This window comes from Nicotiana sylvestris, chromosome 12 (genome assembly GCF_000393655.2).
Source record: "Nicotiana sylvestris chromosome 12, ASM39365v2, whole genome shotgun sequence".
In the NCBI taxonomy this organism is placed as follows: Eukaryota; Viridiplantae; Streptophyta; class Magnoliopsida; order Solanales; family Solanaceae; genus Nicotiana; species Nicotiana sylvestris.
In genome coordinates, this window is record NC_091068.1 from 49,111,116 (window position 1) to 49,122,887 (window position 11,772).

The following is an 11,772-nucleotide window of genomic DNA, read 5'->3' on the forward strand; positions in this document are numbered from 1 at the left end:
GGCTATGAATGTAATGCGAGAAATTTTGGATACCTTTTAGTCTAGCTAAGAGTTTATTTTTATTCTTAGTAATATTACCAAAAATTTTCCCTAACCCATACCTTTACAAATTCAGTGAAGGATTCACTGGCTTCCAATAGATCTCTATTTCTCCAATGTATGGCGATTAAGTTCTCAAATTTTGGATGGGTACACCAAATATTTTCCAGAGGGAAAACCTTGTTGTTAGGGAGATGGTAGTTATTTAATTTAACTAAAATAGGTTTGTGGTCCGAGTGAGTTTTTCGAAGATTGGTGATAGAAACATTAGAAAATTTATTTAACCACTCTTCGTTAACTAAAACACGATCTAATCTTTCCATAATTAGCCCTTTCCTTTTCCTATGATTTGACCTTGTGAATTTGCTTCCTTTGAAGCCTGGATCAACTAGTTTACAATAGTCGATATTTTTCCATAGTTTTGAAGCTCTAGATATATTCATGGGCATGCCTCCTAATTTTTCGTTAGTAGTAATATCATTAAGGTCTCCCCTAATAACCAAGGATCCTTGAAGGTATTTGAGATTGATTTTAGGTTATCCCACATAAGATCACGATAGAGGCTCTTAGTGCTAGCATGAATTGCAGTAAACAACCAATTAAAATTAAAGGGACGAACTTGAAGAAGGGCATGAATTTCCTGGCCATTTTTAGTGAACTGCTCAACAGTGACAACATTGTGATTGTAGAGAATGGCCATTCCACCAGCTTGTCCTTCTGTTGGAACTTCAATAAGTTCAGAAAAATTGAACTCATTTAGGAGAGGTGCATGCACCATCATCCTAAAGTTATGAAGAAAATCATCGTTGTTTGCACCTCTAACGTTCCAAAAAATTATAGGGGTGCCTCTATTCATCAGTGGTTCATATTGATGGTTGACCATGAACTCCCTCTCCACTGAGCTGTGGCTCCTCCTTCTTGATGGGACAAGAATTATGGCTTTCTCTCCTACTGTGGGATCATGTGGTGGGCGAATGTGCATTGAGCATTTGTACATGGTTGTCGGGCAACTAAATATATATTTCTTGCTCCATAATTCTGGAAAGAGGAGTATTTTTACCTCGTTTAAGCTTGAAAATTCCACACTCAGTTGATTACCTTGTTGAAGGCGTTCTTCTTCTTCCTCTACTAGAGGTTGTGGTGGATTCTCGTTTGGTCCTGGCACATTGACTTGGTTGGGCTCTAGGTTTACTGGTGCCATATTTGGAAGAATGTTTGGTTCTTGATGTGGTTGGTGATTCCAAGGCATGAAAATAGGGTTGACGTTTATGCTATCCTCTGATGGAAAGAATGGCAGGTTCACTGGGAGGTTGATGAATTGATTGGGAGTTTGTGGAAGATTCCACTGCTCCTGCATGGCTTGGATCAGTTTGTGGTTCATATGGGGAGCTAGGGGATGAAGGATATTGTCGATCCATATTTGATTTGTATAGTTATTCATTACTAAGTGCATACCTTCCGCTATTAGTTGGCTAGGTAACGAGTGTTTTGGATTATGATGACCATCTCTTGGCCATTGATCTAAATATTGAATGTTATTGCAAGGCCCAGAATGCTTGCTTCCATCCAAGAGGTTGGTTGGTAGTTTTGTTGTTGTGGTGGTGATGTGAAGAATAGTGGTTGGTTTGGAAAGTGGGGTAGCATAGGAGGCAGATTGTCCATCGTTGCTATCCTGTGGTGATTTGGAATGTGGACAAGGCGGAATCTTCTCCTTGTTGGTAGTGGAAGCCTTGGCGTCCTCTTCTTGAAAATTGAGATAATATATTAGTAGTAGTATCAGGGTGAGTAGGTTTAATGATATCTATGAAGTTTTTAGTCTGCCCGATAGGTTCATGGCTTGGTGCGGGGGAATAAATAAGATCTTTGGTGGATTTGGATGTTGCCAGGTGCTTTGAGGATTCAGCCATTTGGTAATCCTCCTTTGCATGCAAATCCAAGTGTAAATTGGATGTATTGTGGGGATGGCTTGGTTGGGGGTAATATGTAAATTAGAATTAGTTAACTCCTCTAAGATAGGGGTAGCCGGGTATTCTAATTTTTTATTTTTTGTGAAAGGTTCATCTAATGATTGGTGTGGGAAAACCAATACTTCCTTAGCTTTATCCACGTGTAATGTGCTTTGCATGCATTGGGTGTTAGGGATATTTGGTGGATTTGTATTGAGCTTGTTTCGAAAACCATGGCTCACCTTCTAATATCTCAAAACAATTAGTAGACTTAATACCAACATTTGAGGAAAATGATTTAGCATTGGTGTTGCTATCAGATGAATGTCTGACCTTTGTGTCAGGAGATGGTGAAGTAGATTTTTTTTCCATATATTTAAACTTTTGCGAATTAAATTTATGAGAATTAAAAGACATACCTGTGTCCAGATCATTGAGCTTTGATCTTTTACCTGGATTGGGTACCTTAGCTATTAGGATTGCCTTTGAGCCAGCATGCTTTTTCTTGTTGAATGTGATAGTAACCCAATCACTTTGGACTCTTTGTTGTGTAGGAGTGACCTGATTTTCATGTTGCTTTTAGGAGTTGGAATTTTGTAGAGTGACCGAGCATTTTGATTGGTTGTGACCTAGCCTGCCACAGTTTTTGCATAGGAAATTTTCGCCTTCATAGTGAATCTGTTGTTTATAATTTCCAATGTATACAAATGGTTTAACTGGAGATTCCTTTGAGACTTCCACACAGAGTCTAGCATATCAACCTCTTAGGGTAGAGGAGGTACATGCATAAATTCTAAGTAATTTACCTATTTTATTGCCAACCCTTTGTAATATCGTAGAGTCATAAAATTCAGTAGGGAGTTGAGGAAGACGAACCCATACTGCAGACTTAAGTTGTTTGGATTCACGCTACAAAGTGAGGTTCCTATTTTTGAACCAAAAGGTGAAACCATTAATAACCCAAGGCTTATTGCTTAGAACTTTGGCCATATTTTCCTCCTTGGTGAATTTAACTATGAAGTAGTATGCCCCAAGGTCCATTAGGTTAAAGTTTTCAGATGGTTTTCATAATTGGTAGAGTTTTCTTTTATGGTATTGGTGAAGGACTCATTTACCCATTAGTTTAATTATAAGAGAGTATTTCCAAGGCTGGTATATCCTTTGAAGGTCATCCAATGATAGGTGGATTTGAAGATTTTCATTGATGCCTTGGCTTTTTTGAGAGCAAATATTTAGGTTGGATAAAACTTGTAATGGATCATCAAGTTGCATGAAGGAGTCATTAGCTGCAGCTGGATCTAGGGGTGGTTGGGAGATGTGCTTTTTGATAGAATCCAGAAGGAGGGCTTCTTTGAATGATGAAGTGGAAGTATGAATTTTAGTGGTTGAATTTGGAGTAGGAGAATCATTACTTTCATGCGGTTGAAGTGTATTAGTTGAGTTTGGAGTAGGATGATTATTACCTTCATGCAAATGATTGATATCTGGTGGTATTGGAGGGATTTGAAGAGATTGGTGGCTAGTTTGAGGAAGGTTTACCATTATTTTTCTGTAGAAATTGATTGAGAAGAGTAGTAAGAAGATAGACCTTCTCACTATAAGTACGCATATTTAACTTTGATTTTATGTATAAAGGGTTATTGAAAAGTTATGCAATATGTTTTTTCGCTAGGGTTTTGTATTTATATAATATTAAAAATTGTTAGTATTCAAATATATATTCTGGAAACATAAACTTAGTAAAATTTGAGCTCACTGAATTTACAGTATTTCCTTAAGGAACTTAATACCTGTCATGACCCAACTCCCATTGGAGCCACGATGACGCCTAACACTACTTTCTAGGAAAGCCAGCAGTCACACAATAAGAACTAATTTGATAAAACAAGGTTTAATAAACTCAATAGCGGAAATATCATGAAATAATTGAGAAAGCAACAACAATTCCGCTACAACCATCCCAATGATCTAGTATCAACGAGTACATGAGCACTACTGAAATCCAAAATATAAGGCCAAGTCGTCAATACATTGTATGGAAAATAGAACAATAATAACACAATAAATGAAAGAGAACTTCAAGGTCTACGGACGACATAACATCTACCTCATGGTCTCCCAAAAGCTGGTATCAACACAACTCTAGCAATCACCACGTCCGAAAGTACTTGGATCTGCACACGAAGTGCATAGTGTAGTATGAGTACAATCGGCCACATGTACTCAATAACTAAGAAACATAACCTTAGACTGAAAGCAGCGACGAGCTCAGAAGAAACAGTCAGAAACCAATATCAATAACTAGTAACAGCTCAGGATATAAAGGAAATAGTGTAAATAAATACTTCAATGATATTATATTCAGCTCGTTCACATTCCATGAATTTTGACATGTTTTCAAGTATAACAGTTAATGCTCAACACAAATAACATTTGAGTTACCAGATAACATGAGTAAAGTACATCTCTGTGTCTACATGTCAAATATACGTGCCAAGTCAATATCATTACAGTAGAACTATCAAGTATGACAATACTCAGTACACGTCATGTTATTTAGTTCACTTTAGTTATCGCATTTCCCTGTTGTTAATATAACTTGGCACTACTTTATCTTGTCTTCCTCTTTTTTCTTCTCTCCTTCTTTCTTTCTTTTTCTTCTTCTCCTCTTCTTCTTCTCCCCCTTCTTCTCCCTCCTCCTCCTCCTCTTCTTCTTCCTCTCCCTCTTTTTCTTTCTCACGTTTCTGAGCCGAGGGTCTATTGGAAACAACTTCTCTACTATCACTAAGTAGGGGTAAGGCTTGCGCACATATTACTTTCCGCAGACCTAACTTATGAGAATATACTGGGATTATTGTTTTTTTTTTTGTTATTATTTTGTATCATAAGGACCTAGTCTCATTATTGTTAGAAGGTTTCTGTTGTCGTTCTGTACTTTTTTTATAAGTGAGTTATGTCTTGTGCTTTTGGAGGCGGTAAAAATCTCTAGGTAAAATGGCATGTAGCATTATGCTATTTTCATGCTCCCGAAGCAGTATGAAGTTTTCAACTTCTTTTCCCATAATATTTAGAAATTTGACCAATTACGACGTTGTACAAACATTAGCTTGACTAAGTAGAAATTTGACTTTTCTTAATTAACCGAGAGTGCTAAGAATGTTTTTGGTAACGATCTCTTACTTGTTCTTTATTGTCGTAAGCTTTTCCTCTGCCATTTCTTCTCATTTCAAGTCATATCTATTGAGTACCAAGACACCAATCTCCGTTTTGTGACCATTGCTAATTTACTTATTCAAGCAGCACTGCTTCTTCGTTCATTCTTTACATTGTCCATCTGACTATCTCTAATGGACATTATTAATTTGAGCGCAAGAGCAGCTTTGCTTTGTTAGAACTCAATGATGGGATCGAAATAATAAATATTTTGCGAAGGAGGGATCGAAATAATAAATATTTCGCGTAATGCGGAAGCTAATAAAGTAAAGTAGGCGACAATAAATCAGACGATAAAAATATAACTAAATATTTTCTCTATATATATATATATATACACATACATACATACACACACTAAAAAGGCATTATACCTACATCATTCTACTATAAAAGAGAAAAACTTATCGAGAGAAATAATTCTCCCTCCAAAACAAGATTCTTATAAGGACTGTATTGTGAATGTTATTGTGTTGTTATGCGAATGAGGGATCTTCAATTTATAAAGGTCCATAATTTTTTTTTCAGAGAAAAGAATCTGTCAAATTTGGACGAGATTTATATTTTCTTTCAAGGAAAAGTAAAATCAATTATGTTAAATAGTTTATATTTCCTTCAAGTAAGAGGTAAAATTCACACAACAACAACAACAATATACCTAATATTATCCCACACCATGGGGTCTGGGGAAGGTAGTGTGTACGCAAACCCTATCCTACCTTGTGAGGATAGAGAGGTTGTTTCCAATAGACCCTCGACTCAGGAAAGCATAAACACCATATTAATGAAAATATAGACAAGAAGGGACAACACCAAAAAGCTATATAAAAGCAGAATAAAAATAAGATAGTAAGGTGATCAACAATGAGAAAATATCGGTTAGTCCTAAAAATCTACTACCAGCAGAAAGTGATGGTAGGCTACAATCTCATATTTTAGTCGCTTATTGCACTCTAATTCGCTGCATTTTACTTGTGTTGAGCTTTAATTGCTAGTGTTTTGCATTTATTGTATGTTTTATGTCTTGTAGGAGTGATTCTGAGTTACGTAGATATTGTGGAACTAATTCGAGCTATTTAGAGCTCTGAAGTCTGAGTAAAAGCCCACGGTATTAAGCTGGGATCGTGTTCGTGGGTCGAGGATCACTTTTGGACGTCAAAAATCAAGGAAGACGCAACAGCTGAAGAAAAGCACTAGTGCGACGCACTGGGCGACGCATAGTGCGACGCAGTAGGGTAAAATTATGTCAGAAGATTGATAAAGTTCAGTGGCTGGGTTTCTGTGGTCTGACAAGAAAAAGCACTAATGTGATGCACTGGGCGTAGCATAGTGCGACGCATGAAAAGCAATAAGTTTGCAAATTTTCCTATTTAGGCTAGGAAAGGGAGATTCGTCTAGGCCTGATCCTACTTGGTATAAATACATGGAAAAATGTTATTTTCTGAACTTTTGACATACTTTAGACATAAGGAAACTAAGTAGGAGTTGGAGGAGCAAAAGCATAAGGATTTTATCAGTCCTTCCTCACTCAAGACCGGAGTTTGGATTGAATTTACATTTTTCTATACTTTAATTATATTGGTGATGAATTATTCCATGTCTATGGAGTAGTTCCCTTTAGAGTTTGATGGATTTGGTGTATTGATGATTGTTTGTGGATTATAACTCTAGTTTTATGTATTGAAGCATTTTTGGATGATTTAATTGTTGCGTCAATATTCACTTGTTCATGTAATTGAGAGACGCATAACTTGTGATATCTTTACATTATATTGTTTGTTAAGTTCATTAATTCTTCTTAGTAATTGGAAGAGGCTCGTTGAATAATTGATTAAACTAAGTTAGGAGGATAATCGAGAGAGGTTCTCCTAAAGACCAATCCACTACGCATTCTTGCATATCTTTACAGAGCTTAAATTATTTCATCTTGTGAGGTTGAGACTTAATCAAGATAGGAGTTTCTATTGAACGTTTGAACTAATAATTGAGTGAATTAGAGAGACTCACTTAAACATTAGAAGTGAATTATCTAGAGTTATATCCCAAACAATTATCTTGCACCTATCCTATCAAAACACTATTTTCTCCCACTGATAACCTTCTTTGCTTATTCCTTGTTTCGATTGTCACTAGTCAATAACTTTAGACTCTTATTTAATTTTAGTTAGAAATCATATAAATCTCAATTGTTGATCCTATTGGACAGCAATCAAGCTAGAAACTACGAGAATATTGTTTAATTCCAATCCTTGTGGATACGATATTATGTTATACTATCTTTGATTAGCGAGCATAATTTAAGTATGTGTTTTGCGCTCGTCAGAAAGCGAGACTGTGTGCCAATACTATTGTTATGAACACTCTAGAGTATCTACTCTACTATCCTAATCCTCGACCTCCATACTTTCCTATAAAGGGTCATGTCCTCGGCCAGCTGCAGCTTCACCATGTCTTGCCTAATCACCTTTCCCTACATCTTCTTTGGCCTACCTCTACCTCTCCGTAGGCCCTCCAATTTTAACCCCTCACACCTCCTCACTAGGGCATTTTTACTCCTTCTCCTACTCACATGACCAAACTACCTAAGCCACGCTTCCCCCATCTTGTCCTCAATAGGGGCCACACCCACCTTGTCGTGAATAAGCTAATTTTTAATCCTATCTAACCTGGTGTGCCCGCACATCCATCTCAATATCCTCATCTTTGATACCTTCACCTTCTGGACATGAGCGATCATGACTTGCCAACACTCAGCCGCATACAATATTGTCGGCCTGACCCCCACTCTGTAGAACTTACCTTTAAATTTCGGTGGCAACTTTTTGTCACACAAAACACCGGAAGAGTTTCCATTTCATCCTTTCCTCCCCAATACGATGTGTGACATCTTTATCAATCTCCTTATACCCCTGAATAATAGACCCAAGGTACTTAAAACTTCCTCTCTTAGGGATGACCTGCAAGTCCAGCCTCACCTCCCCTTCTCCCCTCTGAGTCTCACCATTGAACTTACATTCCAAGTATTCTGTCTTGGATCTGCTCAACTTGAAACCTTTAGACTCCAAGATCTACCTCCATACCTCTAACTGCGTGTTCATACCACCTCGCATCTCGCCAATCAATACAATATCATCTGTAAATAGCATACATCACGGCACATTCCGTTGAATGTGGTGTGTCAGTACGTCCATCGCCAGGGCAAACAAAAAAGGTTGAGTGCCGACCCTTTATGCAACCCATCATAATCGGAAAATGGTCTGAGTCCCCACCCACAATTCTCACTCGAGTCTTTGCTCCATCATAAATGTCGTTACTCACCCTAGCGTAGGCAACATGTACACCTCTAGCCTCCAAACATCTCCACAACATTTCCCTAGAAACTTTATTGTACGCTTTTATAAGTCGATGAACACCATATGCAAGTCATTCTTCCTCTCCCTATACTGCTCCATCAATCTTCTTACAAGGTGGATGGCTTTTGTAGTTGAATGCCCTGGCATGAACCCGAACTAGGTCTTAAAAATAGACACACTCCTTCTCACCATTAGCTCTACCACTCTCTCCCAGGCTTTTACAGTATGGCTAAGCAGCTTGATACCCGGATAGTTATTGCAATTTTGGATATCACTCTTGTTTTTTTATAGAAACCATCATGCTCTACCTCCACTCTTCGAGAATCTTCTTCGTTCTAAAAATGACACTAAATTACCTAGTGAGCCACTCCAAGACTGTCATGCCAGCACTCTTCCAAAACTTCATCGGGATTTTATCCGACCCGGTCGCTTTGCCCCTACTCATCTTACGCATAGCCCTCTCCACTTCATCAACTCTAATCCACTTACAATACCCAAAGTCACAACAACTCCCAGAGAGTTCCAAATCATCCAGTACAATGCTCCTACCCCCTCCTCATTCAAGAGATTATGAAAGTAGGTCTGTCATTTCTGATGGATAAGCCCCTCAACCAACAAAACTCTACCTTCTTCGTCCTTTATGCACTTCACTTGGTCCAAGTCACGAGCCTTCCTTTCTCGCGCCTTGGCTAACCTCAACAACCTCTTATCCCCACCTTGGCCCTTGAGTTCCTCATACAAACGACTAAAAGCTGCAGTCTTGGCCGCTATAACTGCTAGCTTTGCCTCTTTCTTAGCCAACTTATATTGCTCCCTATTTGCCCTCTTCTCCTCCTCATCAACACTTTCCACTAGCTTCAGATATGCCACTTTCTTGGTTGTCACTTTTCCTTGCACCTCTCCATTCCACCACCAATCTCCCTTGTGACCACCAGAGTAACCCTTTGAGACCCCTAATACCTCTCTCGGGGCTTCCCTAATGCACTGCATAATCGTGGTCCACATAGAGCTTGCATTCCCACTACTCTTCCAAGCCCTCATAGTCAGCAACTTGACCCCTAACTCCTGCGCTTTAGCTTCCGTCAAGGCTTCCCACTTGATCATATGTTGTCTATACATAGTCATATTCCTTCTTTTCCTCGTGATCTTAAAGTCCATAACCAGGAGCCTATGAAGGGTCGAGAGGTCCCCACTCGGGATGACCTTGTCATCCATGCAAAGACCTATATCGAACTTCCTGTAGAGTAAATAATCAATCTGTGTCTCAGCCACCGAACTCCGGAAGATGACCAAGTGCTCCATCTTCTTCGGGAAACTCGAGTTTGCTATCACCAAATCAAATGCTCTAGCAAAGTAAAACGGAGACATTCCTCATCTATTTCTATCTCAAAAACCAAAGCCACCATGCACATCATCATACCCCCAGATATCACTCCAATGTGGCAGTTGAAATCTTCTCCTATGAAAAGCTTCTCGGTATACATGATACCACGCACCATCTCATCTAAATCCTCCTAGAAACGTCTCTTGAATTCCTCATCCAAGCCTTCTTAGGGTGCGTACGCATTGATTATGTTCAAAGTAAAACCTCCAACAACTAGCTTAATAGTCATCAGCCTATCATTCACCCTCCTAACCTCCACCACTAGTTCACGGAGGTCCTTATCAACCAAGATACCTACCGCGTTCCTCCCCCCCACCCTCCCAGAATAACATAGTTTGAACCTGTCCATATCCCGTGCCTTATATCCTACCCACCTAGTCTTCTGTACATAAGCTATATTAATATTCCTTTTCTCAAGAATCTTCACAAACTCTACAAATTTTCCAGTCAAAGTTCCTATATTCTAATACCCCACTCTCAGCCTAGTAGCTCTCTTAGCCCTCTTAATGTAACGACCCAGCCGGTCGTTTCATGAGTTACCACTCCATTTCCTCTATTTCTGCTTCTTATTGCCTTGTTCAGCTGTATTATGTGTTATCGGGTTGGTTGGTTCGGGTTCGGAGAGGTTTTGGAAAGAAATGAGACACTTAGTCTCTTTTGAGTAAGCTTAAGTTGGAAAAACCAACCGGATGTTGACTTATGTGAAAAAGGGCTCGGATGTAAATTTTGATGGTTCGGATAGCTTCGGGAGGTGATTTGACTTAGGATCATGATTGGAATGTGTTTTGGAGGCCCGGAGTAGATTTAGACTTAATTTGGCGAAATTGGAATTTTGACATTTTCCGGTTGGTAGGTGAGATTTTGATATAGGGGTTGGAATGGAATTCTGGAAGTTGGAATAGGTCCGTTGTGTCATTTGTGATGTGCGTGCAAAATTTTAGGTTAATCGGATGAGGTTTGAGAGGCTTTTTGATCGAAAGTGGAATTTGGAAGTTTTTGGAATTCTTAAGCTTGAATCCGATGCCAATATGGTGTTTTGATGTTGTTTTGAGCGTTCCGAGGATTGGAACAAGTTTGAATGATGTTATGGGATATGTTTCCATGTTTTTTTGAGGTCATGAGGGCCTCGGGTGAGTTTTGGGTGGTTGAACGGATCATTTCATGCTGGAAAAAGTTGCAAAAAATCTGTTGTTGGTGTTGCAGACGTTTGGCCTTCGCATTTGCGAGTGTGCTCTCGCGTTCGCGAATGGTTAACGTGTGAGGCAGGAACTTTGGCCTTTGCATTCGCGATGTGTGTCCCACGTTCGCGAAGGGTCAGATCCAGTGTTCATCGCATTCGCGATAGGTCTTCCGTGTTCGCGTGGAGTAAGTGGGAGCAGTTGGTTCCAGGCCGTTTGTTCTTCGTGTTCGCGAGCTAGGTGTCATGTTTGCGAAGGTTTAAGGAGAGGAAGATTCGCGTTCGCATACAAGGTGCCACGTTCGCGATGGAGGTTTAAGTGGTCAATAGAATTTGTGCTTCGCGAACGCGAGGAGTTGACCGCATTCGTGAAGAATGGATTTCAAGTGCTGGGCAGAATGTTTAAAAGACCACTTTCGCGATTTTTGGCCATAGTTCACCATTTTTAACTCGGCTTTGGATCTTCTTGAGGGAGATTGAAGAGGGAATCAAAGGGAAACACTTGGAGGAAAGATTTATGGACTTAATACTCGATCCTATTATGATTTCTACCTAATTAAACATGAAATTTGTGTAGTCTAAAGCCTAAAATTGGGGAGCTAGGACTTGGAATTTGAGACTTTTATTTGAGGATTTGAGGGGTCATTTGTGGTAGGATTT

At 39.2% G+C, this 11,772-nt stretch overlaps 1 protein-coding gene across 1 annotated transcript; it reads right to left on the reverse strand.

Annotated features, from left to right (window-relative positions):
• Positions 1-9,136: 9,136 nt before the first annotated feature.
• On the reverse strand, positions 9,137-9,919 carry LOC138883006 (uncharacterized). The gene has a single exon (XM_070163660.1). The coding sequence runs from the start codon at positions 9,917-9,919 to the stop codon at positions 9,137-9,139; it is 783 nt and encodes a 260-aa protein (XP_070019761.1).
• Between the last annotated feature and the right edge of the window lie 1,853 nt (positions 9,920-11,772).

Coding starts and splice junctions, on each gene's coding strand:
- LOC138883006 (XM_070163660.1), bottom strand. CDS start 9,919: ATGTCTCCGTTTTACTTTGCTAGAGCATTTGATTTGGTGATAGCAAAC.